Raw genomic sequence first — 20030 nt, 5'->3', positions numbered from 1 at the left:
ATTAAAATGTAAACCGATCTTTTTCATATGGGTGTTTAGAGTTGTACCCCCTAGATCAGGGGTCACCAACCTTTTTTAGGGTGAGGGCTACTTTCAAAAAATAAAACAAGTCGAGGTCTACTTTTGCTCCTCTTTTTTTTGTTTTTTGCAGTGTATATATTTAGCACATTTTAACATTATTATATACTGACCTTTAACCTTTGTGTGCTGTTTGGGTCTGTGGGACCCGTTTGCAGTGTTTACTAAAAGAAAATGTTTGCAATTTAACCTGCTTTATTTGGGGGTGGATCTCACCTCCTCTAGGGGGGTCCTCACCGCCTCATGAGCATGCATGGAAGATTTTTTTTTTAAATGTTGAAGTGAAATGCATCAATCTGGTGCACTTTGAGCACAACATGAATTGATGGATACAGCTCTCAACACTCACATGAAAGGGAGCTGTATTTTCAATAATCCAAACATCTTTAGAAAATGATCACAACCAATAACAAATCATTTAATCTTGTTTATTCTTATCTTATGTTACCTATTAGCATTCTTTCTTTTTCTTTATGCATATTTTACTAACCACTCCCCTTTTAAACAGTTTTTTTTACTGTCCTATAGTACACATTGGAATTATTTCTTACTTTATCTATATTAAATAGATAAAGGTGTGCTCTCCCTAGCTCTCTTTCTCTCCATCTCTCTCTCCGTCTCTCTGTCTCTCTCCCTCCCTCCCTAGCTCGCTCACTCTCTCTCTCTCTGTCTCGCTCGCTCACAAAGGCTGTGTGCTCCTCCGTGGCGATGACGGCTTGCGTTAAAAAATAATAATAAACATATTTGTAAAGTGGGGACACATAGGTGATTTCGAAAAGTGCGGGGGACATGTCCCCAGTGGAAATTACGCCATGCGTGTGTGTGCGTCAAGTGCAATAAATATATAAGTTACAACACACAGAGTAAAACTCTGCCCCTTGTGTGTTGTATAGGCTGGCATGATAGGTTGTTCAATGGGGCTGATGTGTAGTGTAGATTCTGCCAGAAGGAAAATCAGCGGGGAGGTTTTCTTCCCGACTGCAAAGCTGGTCCCGCAAATCAAGCAAGAACGTGATTGGTCGATATTCATTGTGGGGGTGGGGGAGGGGTGTTATAGAGTTGTAGTAAGTAGATAGAGTTCGCTATGATTTAGCTTTCGTTTATGCATAGGGTAGATTCTTTTAATTACATTTCCTTTTTTGTTTTGTGTATTTTATACATTTTGGATTTGCTTGGCGAGCTATTTTTAGAACATGCCCGGCGGGCGACTCACGTTGCCCCTGCGGGCGACTAAGTGCCCTAGTGCACCCTAGTGCACCGTGTTGGCTACCCCTGCCCTAGATCATGTCTCTAGTAATTGTGTGCTCAAAGTGCACCAGATTGAAGCATTTTACTTTAAAATGTTCAATACCCCCGGACCCCCCTAATTTGACCCCCCTAGTTTCTGTTTTTGGAGCGTATTTGTCTTTTGTAGAGATTTTGTATTTATACTTTATATATAAAATCTCACCTATGGCAGCAAATTGGCTAGAACCGGCCCTGGTACTAGGCCTCAAGTGCCTTTCTTGTGCTGGCAGACACAGAAACAAATTGGCGGGGCGCACTTCGCACGTGCACACACTAAAACATTCCACGCGCTCCGCGCTCACATTATGTTGGGCCCACGTGCCTTAGCACCGCTGCTATGACTCCATCCTAGGGGAAACACTGAAGTATCATCACTGAGCGATCAGAACTCGCGACAGGGGAAGCAAAACCAGACAACACACGGCGTAGCTTTATGTAGCAAAAAACGGAGATATGCTCACCTTTTGCCGGACTTATCTCAGCCAATGACAGCTATGCATGCATCCCCTGAATATCCGAATATTCGCTGCTGATTACTACCGAATATCCGGAGCCCAAAAAATGGTATTCGGGACAGCCCTATTTCATATGGGTATGCAGTCCAGAAGAGATTCCATGAGAATAAGCCAATGACTTTGCCTTCCAGTCCAGTGTTGTCGTTCAGAACAGCTATTAAAAAATGTTTACTTAGTAAAAACCAGGGCATCAGTCAATATGGTTAGAGCTAAATATAGAACCAGTAATGAAGTCATTCATATTGGTTGTTATGAGGCAACAGTACTTGAGAGTTTTAATGTCTCCAACTGTGTTTACATGAGGCAGGGTGATAATAAGCCTCGTCACTGGGATTCAAATATGTAGTGCAACTGCTGTGCCTGATTAGAACAATTAAAAAGGGATATGAAGCTGTTTCTGTTTGCATCTGTAATGAGTTTGGTTTCAAAACACAAGCATGCATGTGATAGAAGAGTGTGAGAACAAGCCATCCTCCTTCACTAAATAATTATGTCAACCATCTCAAAGATGGCATCAGATTCACTGTCCAACACGGTGTAACAATCCCCAAGACTCATGTCTCACACCTCCTGCAGTTGAAAGAAATGTGTCAGGGAGAGCAGCACAGTTTCTGACACACCAGCACAACATACTCTCCAAGCCTTTCATTTCCAGGCCAGACTTTAAAAGAAGAGGCAATTTTTACAATCACGAAATAAGATGCTCACACGAAGAAGTAATAACAGTGTTGGAGTGTGAACTAAAGCAGCCACAATTAATTGTGTACACTATATAGAGGCCTATTAATAATCTCTCTAGAGTGTAAGTAGAACTATTTGTTGTGGAGCTTTGCAGATATGTGTGTTATCGTGTGGTCTTGCACAAACTGAATTAGCCAAACACGGCTAAGTGCGGAAATTGCGGGAAGCACTCTCCAAAGTGCTAGTTTCTCAAAGAGCTTATTGTCTTCTCATGTGTTGTGAATTATTAAATGGGTGACCCATATTATCTTGTCTTAGAGGGGTTGGTAGAGCAGTGGAACAGTGACACTGCAGAGTTGTTGCGGTTTCTCTTGAACACCACATCTTAAATTAAAAGGGATGGAGCTGCAGGGAGCTTTGTCCGATCCACGGAGAGAGCTTTGCTTACAGAAGACAAATAAACAGATCCAGATTTAATTAGAACTGAACAAAAAAGTATATGGGATTTTTTTTTATCCAACTGGCAAATATAGAAATGGAGATCAAACGGAGTGTTATCTTCGAGGGAAGTGGAAAGAAACAAAACCAAAATTGGATTATACATGACATGCTTACACATTCCAATTCAATAGAGCTGCATATAACGTGCTTATAATAAATCAATTAATCATGTAATCTATTACATGTAAAAGCATAAGGAAAATTAAGTAGAAGTTACCATTAGAACAAAATGGACACCAAGTATAAAAAGTTAAAATACTGGTTTGTTTTACTGAAAAGTGTTTGATTAAATATTAGATACTGATGAATTCATGGGTAAGCAGTCTTTTGCTGTTGGAAGTGGACATAGTTTAAACAGCTGTATACAGTTACAGCAAATAGTGTAGCCAAGTGGTACCTGAACTACAGTATAGGGCCACCATAAAGGGTCAGCTATTAAATCTAAGGGGTCATTTTTTTTTTACTTGGGAGTGAATCTTTATTTTTTTGTGAAATATTGGATATTTTCACCTTAAAGGTGGGGTAGGTAAGTTTGAGAAACCGGCTTGAGATACACTTTTTGTTATATTCCATGGAATGCTCTTAACATCCTGATAGCAATGAATATCTTAAGTGCTTTGACAAAAAATCCATTAAAAAAAAATGTAATCTGTGGAAGCCGTAGTACTGTAAAAAGCACGACCAATCATTTTAGCCGGCCCAGCTAAAATAACTGGATGGCCTACCTGCCTGTCAGCCTTCCATCTGTGCACAAACTTATCTCGTGCCCTCATTGGTCATGTGCGCGTTTGTGTGTGTTGGAGGAGGGGCTCTGTAAGGAAGTGGCAGATTTTTTCCGGCAGTGTATTTTCAAATTCTAGCGCACTCAAACTGGTTTCTCCAAAATGACCTACCCCACCTTTAATCTGCGTGGAATAGTCATTTAGATGACACAATGTCAAATTAGAGGGAATGGTTTCTTTGGTGGAGCTGCGAACAGCCTAAAGACATCTGAAATACAACAAGGGGCCACGACTAGACAATGTTTTTGTGAAGGGTTACAAGCCAAAAACATGCCGTTGAATTGTTTTTTTAGAATAATTATGTTTCCTTTCTAGAAAATTATCTGAAATGTAGTGGCTTAAAAGTCAAACGTAGCAGACAATGGAAACACTCAAGTAGAGTTGAAGTACCTGAAGATACATACTTCAGTCAATGCGCTTAGTAACTTTCCACACTGAATGATTTCTGACCTAATTCTACATTTCTCTTCAAAGAGACAGTATTTCAAAGTATTGTATTTCAGTCACAGTAGGGCTGTGCAGAATGTTTTGGCTGCTCTAGCTAAATCTGATGCGACCTTGTGTGTTGAGAAGTGCAGCTTTTACAGACACATTCGTTTTAGCGGCTTCAGGGGATAGAGACATGACCCATTATTCATCTCTCTCCATGACACGAGTCAGTGAATTACGGTTGAAGACACCAAGTTACTTGAACTGCTCAAGTCACAAATTGCATTGATGCTGTATTTCACGCTTTGTGTTTGCATTTCCGCAGCAATGACAGAAGACAAAGAGCTTTCAATAATTGTACTGCTGCTAATCTTAAAAAGGTCCCATGTCATGGCCATTTCTACTGCTCAGGATGTGTCCCAGCTGCCTTCACATGCCGTGGTCAAGCCACTACTTAAAAAGAAAAATCTCGACCCCTCCATTCTCGCTAATTTTAGGCCCATCTCCCAGCTACCTTTTTTACCTAAAGCCCTGGAGCGAGTAGTCTATGTCCAGCTACAGTCGTTCTTAACCACGCATGGCATCCATGAAAAGTTTCAGTCTGGCTTCAAACCCATGCACAGCACTGAAACGGCCTTTTTAAGAGTTTTTAATGATCTGCTCCTAGCCACCAACTCAGGTAGCCCAGCTGTCCTGGTGCTGTTAGACCTGACAGCTGCCTTTGACACTGCGGACCATAGCATCCTGTTGTCACGGCTTGAACAGTCCGCAGGCATCACGCACTTGCATGGTTCAGGTCCTACCTGACAGACCGTAGCTTCTCAGTGCAGCTAGGTACCTTCTCCTCTGCCAAAGCCCCTCTTATCTTACCTGTGGGGTTCCCCAAGGCTCGATTCTGAGCACCACCTTTAAGGTTAGTTTTTTTTAATCGAAAAATGTCGGAACACAGCGATTTCAGCTTCTCAAATAAGAAGTATCCTGCTTTTCTCCATCATAATAGAGTCAAAATGCTTGGTCTTTTGACAAAAAAAAAAAATGTGGGGTAGACATTTTTAACAATTTTCTGACCAAGCAATTAATAGAGAAAAATATCTGTCAAATTAATGGTTAATCAAGATAATCGTTAGTTGTAGGCCTATGTTACAGCAATGGCTGTGAATGTATCTAAAATAGTGAGATAAAGACGAAAACAGCCGTACCATGATATGTGGTTGTCGACAATCAAGTGTTCTAACAGTTACTATGTCCAAAACAAATACTGTTAAAATACTAAGCCACTGTGTTATTCAACGGTGTTAGCCTTGGTATAAAGAAGAGAAAGGGACGAAGACATCAAAACAAACAAAATGTGCATCTGCAGGCAGCCTCAGCACCTGCCTTCCTCTTTACTGCTTTGAAAGAAGATTCTCAAGAGACGCATTAATGAAACTATACAGAGGGAAATGCTGCTGAAGGATGGCAGTTTTATAGCTGCTGCTGTTGTGCTCGCTGTATTTCATTATAGACCACGTCCAGCTTTGGGTCCTCAAAAGGGGGAAAACACAAGTGATGCAACCATATTGTTCTGCTTACTGCTTTAATCTCCAGAACATAAATAGCACCTGGCTGGCAAACAACATGACAGCTCACTATTCTACATCTCAGGACCAGGTTCAGGTCAAACAGCATCCAACAATATGTGAAATGTGTATTAAAAAGTCCTGTCATGGCAGTCATGCAGGAGTGCCACAGTGTCATACCAATCATACCTGCATGGGCAAACACACTGGACTGGAAAACCTTTTGAGAGCTAAAGTCCCCCTCCATGCATTTGACACCCCTTCCAACATACCTCTCATTGGATTCTTGATCCACAAGATGCCCCCGATAAGGTGAGGAGATTGACCGAGCATCCCGAGTCACTTTTCCCACTTCTACTGTCTGGAGCGAGTTACTGACCATCACGGGCACACCACCTGCTGCCAGAGGAGCAGCCTTAACCGGACTGGTCTTGTGGTGGAACAAGCTGAGCGCACGATTATTATATATAAGACAAATGATCATAAATAGGCTCCAGGGGCTTCAGTATCTTCCAGAGAACAGTGTGCACGGCGCGGCCAGAGATGATTATGCAAAAGAAGTGCACGCTCCTCGGTCACAGACCTGTTAACCATTGGTGTTTGTCTCCAACACTTACGACCAGCGCGCACACACTCAGTAACAATATAAAAGAAAGAGGCTGCGCGTTAACACTAGGTTTTATGGTGCACCATTAGAGTGAATACCAGCGGTGTATCATTTCATTGTACAGTGTAATAAAAGGAGAAGACAGTGTTCGTAATGCGGCTGCAACATCACCTAAACACAGGCGTGCACAGCACAGGTGAACCTACGGTGTCTGTGTTGAGCCGTGTTACACCGTAAAACAGCTGCTAATTATCACGATAACTACACCAGTTTGTCTGTTTCAAACGAACACACAACGGAAGTGGTGTCGTAGGCAGGACAAGGTGAAGCAGTCTTACCTTCGACAGCCATAGCGCTGCTACTCCACAGAGAAATATAAAAGTGAACGCTCTCGCATTGTACCTTGTTTGAGATGGGTCTGGCTGCAGACCGCAGCAAGGAGGCGGATCATATAGGGGCGTTTCCTATAGGGGCGTTTCCTAACTTTTTTTATCCAATAGCAATTTAAGGGATTCCAGCTGCTTTTATAAATCCTTGCAGAAGAAGTCATTCGTTCTAGTGATGGGAATTCCGGCTCTTCTTGGTGAGCCGGATCATTTGGCTCACCAAGAAGAGCCGGCTCTTTCGGCTCCCAAAGGGCTCTTCAGTTTACCACATATTATACCTTTTAATTAAATCAAATGTAGCCCTGTTTTGACTAATGATTTATATGTGTACACATATATCACTTAAATTATTCAAGACATCCTTTGTACTAAAGTATTCAAAAGTAAAAATTACATGTTTAATATAAATTATTTGCTGTGGCCAATTGTTTTCATTGTATTTACAGACCCGTGTAACTCTCTGATACCACCCAATGAATGCATTGACTTGCTTGTAGAACCACGCTACACAAAACAGATGGCAACACCTCTAAAAACTATTTAAAAAAAGGGGCTACTGTATCAACCTATATAAAGTATATAAATATAGTTTTTCTCCCTGCAGGAGAGGGGAACGTGCTTTGAGATCAGCTGCTAGGCTGCAGCGGGGAGAAGAGGGGGACAAAAAGAGATCTCCGTCCTCCGTGTTTTATTCTTATAGAAGTAAGAAGAGAAGTAATGGGGCAGAAACCCTCCTTTTTACGCAGCGGTCCAGACATAGACATCATAGCTACGGCGACACATATTCAGTTGCCAGTTACTTTTGGCATTAGGGCAGGGATATCTTTCAAGGTTTGACATAATGAATTGTGCTACTTTTAAAGCAAGCAACGATGTTTTCAAATCTGTAATCAAAAAGCTCCTCAAAAACACTATAGAAGCAGTTCCTGGCTGCCGTTGTTATGTTAGTTCAAACAGTAACAACGGACTACTTTTCTTAGCAGATGCATGTCAATTTAAATCAATACATAAAAGTATTTTTTAAATCAAAACAATCTTTTTCTAAATCCATAAAAGCATTTCAATTATTATTGGGAGTCATGTCGTTACTTTGTTGAGAATGTGGCCATGTGTAATAAGCACAGAACAGTTTGGAAGCACATCTTTCTGTATCCCTCACACAAAGACACACTAATGGAAAATCCTCACAATAAAGCACACAAAATGTCTCTATGTGAGCAAAAGGCAAGCAAATAGCATGAACATGAACGCCGTTTTGATACATCTAGTAGGCTAATTTAAGCAGGTTATTTGAGAAACCAGCCGAAATATAGAAACCAGAATATTGTGGTGACACGTTATTGGACATAATTCACCTCTCGTATTGTGTTGCCACACGGACCCTTTAGTGGGAACACCTGTCGCGTTAGCTTCCATTCCTGCTAGCTCGTCAAGCAGAGCAGTTGATGTGATCCTCTCTGTTATTAATGGCTAATAAAGATTGGAACTCTGTTCTTAATACACCGCCTCCGACTCCTTTTTCCTGGCACGATACTGGTGACCTTGACATTTCCGAGAAAGTTTCCGGGAAATTAACGAGCATGGCTGAACGCGATGTGTTCGTAAAGCTGCCGGAATTCTGGGAGCACGCCGCGGGGGCATGGTTCGCACATGTGGAGGCGCACGTTTCGGGACAAGGGCGAAGAGATGCATCGCTCCGTGCAGCTACAAACCCCCGGGAAACGGAGGGGCCGGCGCTCGGTAGTGGCTCTGAGCGTCGGCGGCACGTGCAGGCTCCTCTTCGTCAGCGACAGCGTTTCACGGAGCCTGTTTCTGTGTGACACGGGCGCTCAACGGACCGTAGTTCCAGCGTCGAGTGAAGACGTCGCCTGTGGGGGGCACGGACCGCGATTCACGACGGCTAACGGCGGTCCCATTCGCACGTACGGCGTGGGGCCTATGTGTCTGTGCATCGGCGGACAGCGTTTCAGCTGGGATTTCGTGACATTGGACATTTATTTTCCCCTCCTCGGAGCGGATTTTTTGTGTGCTCATGGACTCTTACGGCCCGTCCACACAGCGGCGTGCGTTGACGCTTGCCGGCGGGCGTGTCTGACACTCGACCAACAACCAATCACATGAATCTCCCGCCCCTGACACACAAGCAGCGGTTTGATTGGCTAGAGCTTGTACTGGCATATGATTCGATTGGCTGACGCTTCTGCCGAGGCGTCAAAAGTTGAACATTGCTCAACTTTTGCAGCGAGCCACGCCAGCAACGCTCCGCGTCACTTCCCACGATGCAGTTCGGCTAAAAGTGACGTCACCCCATTCAAAGTGAATGGGCAGAAGAGTTGGAAGCTTCAACGCACGCCGCTGTGTAGACGGGCCGTTAGTGGACGTTAAGAATAGGCGTTTGGTTGATGCCTTAATGTTTTCTTCCCTCGTGTGCACACTTGGCAGCGCAGCGTACGACGGGTTGTCAGGCTCGCTGTCAGGGGCAGACACGTTTCTCAGACTGTTGGCCGAGTTTCCAGACCTGTCGCTACCCACCTTCTCTGCGCTTACCACTAAGCATGGCGTGGAGCACCACGTCACTACCGGGGGGCCTCCTGTCTACGCCAGGGTCCGGCGGTTGAACCCTTCTAAGCTGGCTGTAGCGAGGGCGGAGTTCACAACCATGGAGCGCCTGGGCATTGTCTGCCGCTCCGACAGTCCTTGGGCTTCCCCCCTGCACGTTGTTCCCAAACCGAATGGCGGGTTCCGCCCGTGCGGGGATTACCGCCGACTCAACGACGCCACTATGCCTGACCGCTATCCGGTGCCGCACATTCAGGACTTTTCGGCGCATCTGGCCGGTACGGGGGTGTTTTCCAAGGTGGACCTGGTGCGTGGATACCACCAGGTGCCCATGCACCCCCTGGACATTCCCAAGACAGCAGTGGGCTCAAGAATGCCGCTCAGACGTTCCAGCGCCTGATGGATTCGGTGCTGCGGGACCTGCCGTTTGTGTTTGTCTACCTCAACGACATACTCGTCGCAAGCACTTCAGTGCAGGAGCACCTGTCCCACCTCCGAGCCCTTTTCACACGGCTCAACGAACACGGATTAATCATCAATCCTGCAAAGTGCCAGTTCGGGGTGTCGGACATCAATTTCCTGGGGCACCGCATCACCAAGGGCGGTGCAACACCTCTGCCAGCAAAGGTGAAGGCTGTTGCGGCTTTTCCTCACCCGCTCACAGCCCGGTCGCTCCGTGAGTTTCTGGGGATGGTGACTTTCTACCACCGTTTCATCGCCCGGGCCGCACACATCATGCAGCCGCTGTATGAAGCGTTGAAAGGCAAGACCCCCGTCCAGGTGATCAACTGGACAGCAGAGGCGGACGGCGCTTTTGCTGAGGTCAAGACCGCGTTGGCTCAGGCGGCTTTGCTGGCACACCCATCATCTACGGCTCCCATCTCCATCACCACGGACGCGTCGGACTACGCGGTCGGCGCAGTGCACGAGCAGTGGGTGGAGGGCGCTTCGCAGCCGCTCGCCTTTTTCAGCCGCCAGCTGACGCCTAGAGAACGCAAATACAGCGCCTTTGACCGGGAGCTCCTCTGACTTTATTTGGCCGTGCGGCACTTCCGTTTCATGCTGGAAGGCCGTGAATTTACTGCGTTTGTCGACCACAAGCCGCTCACCTTCGCCATGTCAAAAGTGGCGGAGCCTTGGTCGGCACGTCAATAGCGGCAGCTGTCCTACATATCGGAGTTCACTACGGACATTAAGCACGTGGCTGGCAAGTCGAACCTGGTTGCTGATTGCCTCTCCTCTCGTCATCGGTGCCGTCCAGTTGGGCCTGGACTATACTCGCATGGCGGCGGACCAGGTCACATACCCCGGCGTCCTCTGAAGGTGGAGAGCGCGGGGCTGCGCTTGGAGGATGTGGTTTTCGGCGACGCGGGAATTACTCTCCTGTGTGACGTCTCTACGGGCCTGGCGCGGCCTGTCGTCCCTGCCAGCTGGAGGCGTCCTGTGTTCGAGGCTGTGCACAGCCTGTCACATCCCGGCGTTAAACCTTCAGTACGTTTGGTAGCGGCGAAGTTCGTTTGGCAAGGACTGAAAAGGGACGTGAGGACTTGGGCCAGGGAGTGCGTGGCTTGTCAACGCTTGTCTTCATTCGTCACGACGCACACAGAGGCCCCCTGCAGCCCCCTTACGATGGACCTTTCCGGGTTTTGGAACACGGTGAAAAACACCTGGTGGTCGACATGGGCGGTAAGGCTGAGCACGTCTCGGTTGACCGGGTGAAGGCTGCTCACTTGGACGTGGACCGGCCGGTGGTGCTGGCTCGGCCGCCGAGACGGGGCCGACCCCCGGCTTTGATTCCTGTCAGGGAGTGTGGACCTGTTGTTCCGGTCCCTCCTCTGTCAGGGGCCACACGGGCGGAGGTCGCTGTACCGACTCCTGTGCGCAGGTTTCATGGGGGCAGGCGGATTGTTCCTCCCCGCCATACGGATTTTGTTTACACGTGAATTCTGGGGGGGCTTGTGTGGTGACACGTTATTGGACATAATTCACCTCTCGTATTGTGTTGCCACACGGACCCTTTAGTGGGAACACCTGTAGCGTTAGCTTCCATTCCTGCTAGCTCGCCAAGCAGAGCAGTTGATGTGATCCTCTCTGTTATTAATGGCTAATAAAGATTGGAACTCTGTTCTTAATACACCACCTCCGACTCCCTTTTCCTGGTACTACAATATCACCAGATCTGGATCATATTCTAGCCAGACAGTGTAAGAAAACTACCACTTAATGTTATAGTTCAACATCTTGGAAAATAAGAGCTATAGAAGACACTGTGTTTGTGCAGTATGAAGCTGGAGTCAACAACTGATTAGCATAGCTTAGCACTGGGAACAGGTGGGGAAAATAGGAAACAGCTATGCTGGCTATGTTGAAGGAAACATAAATCACCTCCCATAAACTCTAAAGCTTGCTTATCAAAGGGTTTTTATCTTGCTTCAAGTATTTATCTACAGGGCATAGTGTAACGTCATAAAACCTGTCTGCCATTATCTGGAAGTTCCCGAATATTAAGATTTGTTGATGAACATGTTGTTTGCAACCCCCTTGCTGCAAGCAATACAATTGCTTCTTTTTTACAATGACTACATCTTAATGTGCATACAATAAATACCAGGTCATCAAACTGACAGCTGCAGTAGAGGTTGTACATCTTCTTTAGAAGAAAAGGAAACCAACTTTAATTAAACATGCAGCTTCCTGTCAGTTGATGTTATTATTGTGTGTTATCTGTCTATGTGCGATGTTGCTGACACTGAAGGTCAGCACATATATGAGCTTTACCAAAAACAAACTAAATGCATTTAGGTCATTATGCAATTACATTGAAGTGAAAGTGTGAGTGAGTATGAGGAAGAAGCGTTTGCAGGTTAGCAATCGATAAAATATTCCCTAAGACTTGCATCACAGGTGTTGCAGGGAAAACACAACTGTTATAGTTGTGATTGCATGTATTTGATCCGACAAACAGATAATGAAGGTATGCAGGAGTCTATTGTGTTGCCACATTTCTTGTGTACTTAAGCCTACGGGCAGGTCTGTCAGTCGGTGATAAATCTATGTTCTTCCTGGTTTCTGTTTTGTTTTGTTTAAAGCTCTGCTCAGCCTGTCTGAGGGGTTTTCTGACTTTTATTGATTTACATCACATAGAAAGTATGTGTGTGTGTGTGTGTGTGTGTGTGTGTGTGTGTGTGTGTGTGTGTGTGTGTGTGTGTGTGTGTGTGTGTGTGTGTGTGTGTGTGTGTGTGTGTGTGTGTGTGTGTGTGTGTGTGTGTGTGTGTGTGTGTGTGTGTGGGTGTGGGTGTGTGTGTGTGTGTGTGTGGGTGTGTGTGTGTGTCTGAAAATAGTTTTTTATAGAGAAAAAGAAGAAAAATAGACATATATATGTATACCTTTTTTATTGCAGACAGTGAGCAGTGACCATCCAAATGGCATATTCTTATAATATACCATTATGTCACAGTGTAATTCTGTCAAATTTATAAGAATAATAATGATGATCAATTGTCTTTAAAACGTTTTATATTTTGAAGGGTTGGTGGCAGTGTTGGAACTGAAGTCTTGATTGATGAAGAGATAGCATGCCATCATCAAGTACTATTTGAAGTCATGCAACTATTTTATAACTATAGCAAATATGCTTATCTTGGCCATTTCAAAAAGTCTTGATGAGCAGAAATTCAAGGGAGTCACTACACCCAGCTAAGAAATATCTGAAGCATGACTTATAACTCCTAAAAATGTGTTTGCATGCTATCTAGTTCCCTCTGCCTTTATGCTAAGCTAATCATCAGATAAACCCAGCTCTATATGCATGGGCAGACATAGAGTTGTAGTATCAATCTTCTAATGTAACCCTCTGGATGAAGAAATTGGATGATTGCATGTTTTAAAACGTCCCACTGTTCCTTCAAGCGGTATAGACAATTCCTATTATTATTCAGATAATATTCAGAGATAAGTTGTGTGTTTCCTGATCTGAAGCCACTTTAACTGCATTTATCCTAAATAAGTATTATGAGTATTGAAAAACACAATATGTCAGCAGCTTTCATGTAGAGATATCCTTTTTTTTTATTACCCAATACATTTTTCCAACAATGCCAAGAGCATGATGTGAACAAATGCTATGCCGAAAATAAATCAAAGTTACATTTCATCAAGCCTCTACCCATACAGTCATCAGAACAAAGAGTTAACAATAAAATATGTTTCCAGCTTAATAAAGAACAGCACAAGCAAATGTGTAGATTTGAAATGTTAAAATGTTGCACTGCAGAACAGACGAATTACATTCTGAAATAAACCATAATTTTCACACATAGGTTTGAACAAGTTGTTGGTTAAATGGTAGCATCTCCTCAGGCAAGCTCTACTTCTCAGTGCTCAGTGTCAGTAGCAGATGTATCAACTCGACTCCAGTGTGCTGCGATAGAGGTCATTGCTCCATGATTAGTGCCACTGATGAAGACCAGCTCGGCATCCTTGTGGCTGGGATATATGTTGAAGGAAGTGCCTGAGGGCTGGCCTGCTTCAAGATGGCGGCCCTTGCTAGTTACGATCACCACTGACTGCACGTAGTGACTGGCCTTCCCAGAAATCTGAATGATGGCTTCATCGTCAGACAACTCCATCTCCTGTAGCTGGCCGGACCTGTGACCCACAACGGAAGACCAGGTGAAGCCGTAGCAGAACTGGATGCCGATGAATGAAATGTAACAATGCTCAGTTTAAAGTCGTGCAATCAAAGTCGTACTCAGGTAAAAGTAGAAAAAAAGCATCGTCATCAAAACATACTTAAAGTAGCACAGGTAAAAATATTCATTATGCAGTATGTTCCATTTCAGAATTATATACATTGATCGTTTTTAAGTTATTGATGCATCAATGTGATGATTACTTCAATATGGCACTTGGTAAAAGTGTGACTTTTGACCAGTGTTACATTATTCTTAATTTAATAATATCAAAAATAATGATCTGTAACATTTACCCTTATATGTTGGACGACTCCCACATTCGTACAGCTGTGATTCTTCCCTCCCCAATTATACTGAACGAAGAGCCACTCCCTGACCCCACAGGAGGGGAGTAGGAATAGCTCTGAGTCTCAGCTGCGACAAGGAGACAGACAAACATTATGAACATGAATTATCCTTATAAATTTGATTCATGAAGGATAATGTACTCATGGAAACTTACGGTCAGCTATAGCAGAGGCTGCAATAACAGCGAAGATAGCAAGAAAAAGCATTCTGAAAAGAAAGAGAAAAGTTATTTACCCTGCATCTCGTTGTTAATTATTGACTATAGACGGAGTCTCACCTGTCTGATTTGTTGTTTCTTCTATTATCAAAAGATACCTGTAGTGGATAATACAGAAATATAAATACATCTGTTCAGTCATTCTTGTTTACTTACATAATACATTTGGTTAGTGATGAGTGGAATTCAAAAAATTATATTTGCCGTTCAAGTGTGCATTACAGCAAATGAAGCCTCAGCATGTGTGCAGCTACACTCTCCTAATATCTACAGTTGGAGTGGATACGATCATGTATAGTGCAACTGCATTCAGAAACAAATCCTGAACAGTTTATTGGTCCTTGCAGAGTTATAACGTATCAGACAGGGAGGGAGGTGGGTGGGTATTTTTGTTGGCGGTTCGTCAGGTAATTCTATGGAGCTAATTTCCTGTCATAACTCCACAAACAAACTAAACAGGTTTTACAAATGCCTCATGATTCACTAACAAACACAATGTGGTTTGCAAATACAAAACACCATCTACAAACTAATGCATTTAGTTTTGCAAAGAAAAAACGTATCTATCAAATAAACACATACCATTTTTCTAATAAATCATATTTCAGAGACAAATTCAGCTTAGGTTTTACAAGTACAACACTTTTTTTTACAACTACAACACTTTTTTTTACAACTACAACACTTTTTCTTCTCACGGCGGAATATTACTGCCAAAAGTCACGTGAGTGAGTCACGTGACTAGTGGTGGCTGGTGGAAAATATTTTTGGTGGGGCTGTTGATACAGTGAGTAAAACAATTTTTTTGGGGAGAAATGACCCCTTAAATTAGGACTTCTGGTGATGTAATGGCACGTTTCCAGTGCAGCGCGGAGCTCGCTTTAAACGTGCCGAGCCGTGCGGGGCCCGTTTTTGGTTGCGTTTCCACTTGGCCTAGTACCGGCTAGCGGGTCCTAATTCACAGTTTTTCTGGCCCCATAAAATCGTGGTTCTAGGGCCAGGCTGAGTCGGGCTGAGTATGCTAAACTAGAGAGAGAATCGCTGGCAAGGGGGCTACAACTACAACAAGATGAACATATTTTACCGTGATTTAATTGTAATACACATTTCAAAATAATGCCGAATTAACAACATACTGATACCGGTTAGTAAAAACCATGAATTAACGCTTTGACAAGTCTGCAGACAGACGGCAGGCGAAAAACCCTTTTAAAATGCGTGTTTTCTAAATGGAGCTTGGCTAAGCTAACATTATATATGCTCCGACTGTCCACACTCACAACAACGGCTTATACAGACATAAATAAACCAGCGACTGTATTCTCCATGACACAGACAGTCTGTGGTTTGTACTTGTTTAACTTTTGTCTAGTTTCTGAACAGATCGTATCTGTCCCCGGCTGTTTGAAGAGCAAGCATGGGAAACAAAAGACAGCATTTACCTGTTTGCATCCAGCTAGCCATGCCTTTCTGGTGTACCAGCTACGTGAGAAGCCTTGTTGATACGTTTTGTCTTTTTCACGAGCTTTCTGCGATATATACAAATCGGGTTGGTCCGGTCCAAGGTCTTTAAGCATCAATTTATCTCACAAACTTCTCCTTTCGAAAGGATTGGAGAGTAGCTCTTGCACGGAATTGGGTGCGGACCGAGGTCCGGCAACTCCACCTGCACACGAAGCCATTCTCATCCAACTACTGCGTCACCTTGGTCACTCACGAGTCTAAAAAACAACTCACGTAAACGCACGTAAGCAACGTGGGCGCCAACGTGGGCGCCAACGTGGGCGCCAACGTGGGCGCCAACGTGAGCGCCCTCGTGACCAAAATATTTGACGGCGATGATTGGCTGAAATTATGTTTCGGCAACACAGTTTACTATTGAGACTTTTGCAACGTGCTGGTTGCTGCTGTTTGGCTCGGGGGCTCCTTGCACGGCGCCCGGTAATGATAAACTAATGCCGCGTCAAGGCCAGGCAGGAAACATGTGACTTATCAGTAACTTTAGACATCGTAACACCATTTTAAACGAGATTTTATTGTAGATTATACATTTTACTGATACCAATTGTATGATATTTACCTTGTTCATTAAAAATTAAAATATAAAATATATATATTTTTAAAATATATATATTTTAATTTAATTTTTCTTTTGTATGTGGGAAGAGGTGGGGCGGCGCACCTAGCGCCGCTATGTTTTAGGATACCAACAAATCTTCAGAGCTGGTAAGTGTGATTTTCAAATCTACATTTGGACATTGCCTTGCCAGAATCTGTGATTGACGGTATCCTAAAAATTACCTGTGAAACTGAGCGGCTGTGTTTCGTTTTTGGTTAATGAACATTTGGGGATAATAAACCCAGGGGATCAGTGTCTGGGGACTCAGTCCTGGCTGATTTTCTCTGTGTGTGCTGCTCGGGACGGAAGTGCCATACAAGCATACACAGCTCATGTTTAGACAGACCTTAAAGGAGGGGCATCAGTGAAGTGGAGCTTCTGTGTGAAAGCAATGTAAAAGATTTGTATTGGACAAATCGCCGAATTCTAGAGGTTTTTCAGCGGCCAAACACAGCAGTTGAAAATAAGCAGCCGGAGATATCACTGCTATCGCCTCTGTAAACACGGCTCCAGCTGCAGGCTCGGGTGTGTGTGTAAAATCTCCCTGTGTTTGTGGGGCTGGAGCTGTGCAGCTGAGAGGGAGAAAGTCACAGCTTTTTGTCTATAGCTTTAACTCACACCACCACCATCTCTGTTAAAAAAAAAGGGATGGTCTAAAAGCACTCGTGGTTGTGACCGTCTTCTACATTGCTGGCAAGGCTGGGGCAGCGCGAGGTGCGTGCATCACCCGATGCGCCACGGTTCCCTATACATGGCTAGAGGAATAAGCTAGTTATTTCTTTTGGACGGTCTTCGGGCACGATCTTAGCACTTGTACAAGGGTGGAACGCGTGAGTCAAGGCGCCCCACTAGAGATAAATCCCTACCCCCTCTGAAAGACCTCATAATTCGGACTAAATTGAGCTGGATTGAGTTTTTCCGTCACGCTGGTGTTTATTACGATTTCATGTTTGTTTGTCCAAATTGTACTAACCATAACAATGGGTAATCATGTGTCCACACCCGAGCCGGTTGTTAAAACTAAAACAAACACATACAATAAAGGACCGATGCCAGCTAGACCAGTGCACCCTCCAGAGTTCGCAACAGCCAACCAGAACTACACACACATGTTTTCCCCAAATATGCCGTCTGGGATAGTCGGCAGAGCTGTAGGCTGGAATCATGTGATGCCTTTCACAGCATTGATGTGTGAATTCTCACAACAGAACAATCAGAGAGGGAGAACCCCGTTTGAATGGCCATACACGGGCACTTTTGACATGAGTGTGCTGTGGCAGGCGTTTCAGATTGTAATTGATGACCCAAATCCCTCTTGAGACACAGTGTACATGAAAGAATGTGTGAGAGCGTGGATGTCTGTGGGAGACAGAGAAGGATTTCATAAAAAAAAGAGTGAAAGTACAGGTGGCTGCGAGTGGGGCACCAGTGAGCTCAGAAAGCTGATTGATAATGTTTCCAAATATGTTGCGGGTTGTCACTTGTTCAGCTTGGAAGCCGCTTTTGACGTCAGAGGGGAGAACATGTCCAAAGTAAAAGAGAGGCATGGCAAAGATGTAGCGGCCGTAGCTAAGGCTGTAATGTTTGACTGGCTTAAGCGCCAGGGCAAAGCTCCCCTCCCGTCCCAAGTGATTAGCATCTTGGCAGGCGCAGGGGTCCCACTGACACAGAGCATTATCAAGGAGCACACTGTAACTCTCTGCCCCAAAGTGATCCCCACCACAGACACAAAAGAAACAAATCCTATTGCCAGAAACTCAGATAACGACTTGCTGATGGCCGCTGCAGCTATCATAAACAACAGACAGGTAGAAGTGAACAGGGAACTGAAAAGGGAGCAGGAAATACTAGAGACACGGTAGAGCAGGAGCTTTGATGTCAAACACTGGAGGTTTATTTGGAGTTACGGCCGGAGCATTCACATCACAAGTCACAGCAGTCACGGTGAGACTGCACGGGAGAGTTGCCACGTCAATTCTGGAGAACCTCTCTCTTGTTAGCCCATTTAACTGGTTTCACAGAGAGTAATCAACATATCTTGATAAGATAGTTTAACCAGTTGGGCACACTGAGTCACTTGCGTCCGTCACTTATGGCCTCGAAGATGTCATACCTTGGAGTCCACAAACAACAAAGAAGGAAGTGTCCCAGTGCACCCACAACAACAGACCATCTGTGACCTAGTATTGACCGGTCACAGAATGGGAACAATAACATTATGGCTCAAGCAGCCTATGTCCTTAAAGGAGATAAACAAATGTCAGGGTTGGTCCTATACGTCATATCTAGGAGTCTAGGTCAATAATTTCCCTAACAGTAAGTATATGTACAACATGGAAAAGTAAATAAAATAAGTTTAATAGGAGGATGTGGATTTATTTTTCTCTCACCTTGTAATTACACAATCAAACAATCTATAATTTAGCTTTGACCTTCCCAAAAATATTTAGTTGAATTGGACACATTTTTCCAAGCTCTATTGACTGACATGCAATGACTGTGACTGATGGAAGAATCTGAGAGGAATGAGCAGAGAAATTATCATATTTAAAAGACAGCATTGTCATAAGAGGCCAACAAGAGTCACATGGGTTTGTCACTTTGCTGAAGGATATTTGTGACCAGCTATCCAGGCCAGACTCTAAAGACTTTCCAAGGTGTAACAATGCTGCTGCCGGAGTACTGACTGGAAGTATTGCTGATATCATGTCTACCATCCTCTTAACGTACTCTGTCCAACAATATCAGTCTCATAAGAAAGGTGTTTTAACGCTTATTCAAAATAGCAGAGAAACATGCATTATTGTACTCAGGAGGGGACACTGACAGAGGATTACTCAAAAAGTACACAGTAAAAGTACTTCATAGTACTTGTGGGACTAGTACTGAGTCCAACAGTGTCAATCTCAAGAAGAACTAATGGCAAAAAAAAAAAATTCCCTCATCAAACTTAGCAGAAGTGGCTTGATTAGGTTCTCAGGAGGGGACTTTGACAGAGGATTTAAAAAAAACACACACACTAGAAGTACTTCAATGTATTGTGATTTTGTCATAGTTTTTATTTAGTAAACTACATTTTCGTCTCGTCACTTTTCGTCAACGATATTGCATGATGATTTCGTTACAGTTATTGTTTACTGCCGTCGGTGCCGTCTTGTCATCGTCTCGTTTTCGTCATGGAAAAAAGTTTTAGTCAACGAAATTAACACTAATTACCACCAAATATTCTTATTGTTTTTTACATGAGCTGTGTTTGCTCTGAAGGCAC

The 20030-nt window shown here is 44.0% G+C and overlaps 2 protein-coding genes across 2 annotated transcripts in view; both read right to left on the bottom strand.

The window, feature by feature from the left end:
* Nucleotides 1–6279, bottom strand: part of samd12 (sterile alpha motif domain containing 12) — an 88265-nt gene extending 81986 nt beyond the window's left edge. The window contains exon 1 of the mRNA XM_071204732.1: nucleotides 6105–6279. Within this exon, the coding sequence (XP_071060833.1) occupies nucleotides 6105–6165 (61 nt within the window). The 5' untranslated portion in view covers nucleotides 6166–6279. The remainder of the gene's footprint in view (nucleotides 1–6104) is intronic.
* Nucleotides 6280–13757: 7478 nt separating this feature from the next.
* LOC117455503 (zymogen granule membrane protein 16-like) lies at nucleotides 13758–14632 on the bottom strand. Its single transcript, XM_034095012.1, has 3 exons — nucleotides 14581–14632; nucleotides 14387–14492; nucleotides 13758–14088 (listed from the first exon to the last, which is right to left on the bottom strand). The coding sequence occupies exons 1-3, from the start codon at nucleotides 14630–14632 to the stop codon at nucleotides 13758–13760; spliced, it is 489 nt and encodes a 162-aa protein (XP_033950903.1).
* Between the last annotated feature and the right edge of the window lie 5398 nt (nucleotides 14633–20030).

This window comes from Pseudochaenichthys georgianus, chromosome 11, assembly GCF_902827115.2.
Source record: "Pseudochaenichthys georgianus chromosome 11, fPseGeo1.2, whole genome shotgun sequence".
Classification (NCBI taxonomy): domain Eukaryota; kingdom Metazoa; phylum Chordata; class Actinopteri; order Perciformes; family Channichthyidae; genus Pseudochaenichthys; species Pseudochaenichthys georgianus.
This window is presented reverse-complemented; position numbering and strand designations above follow the sequence as displayed.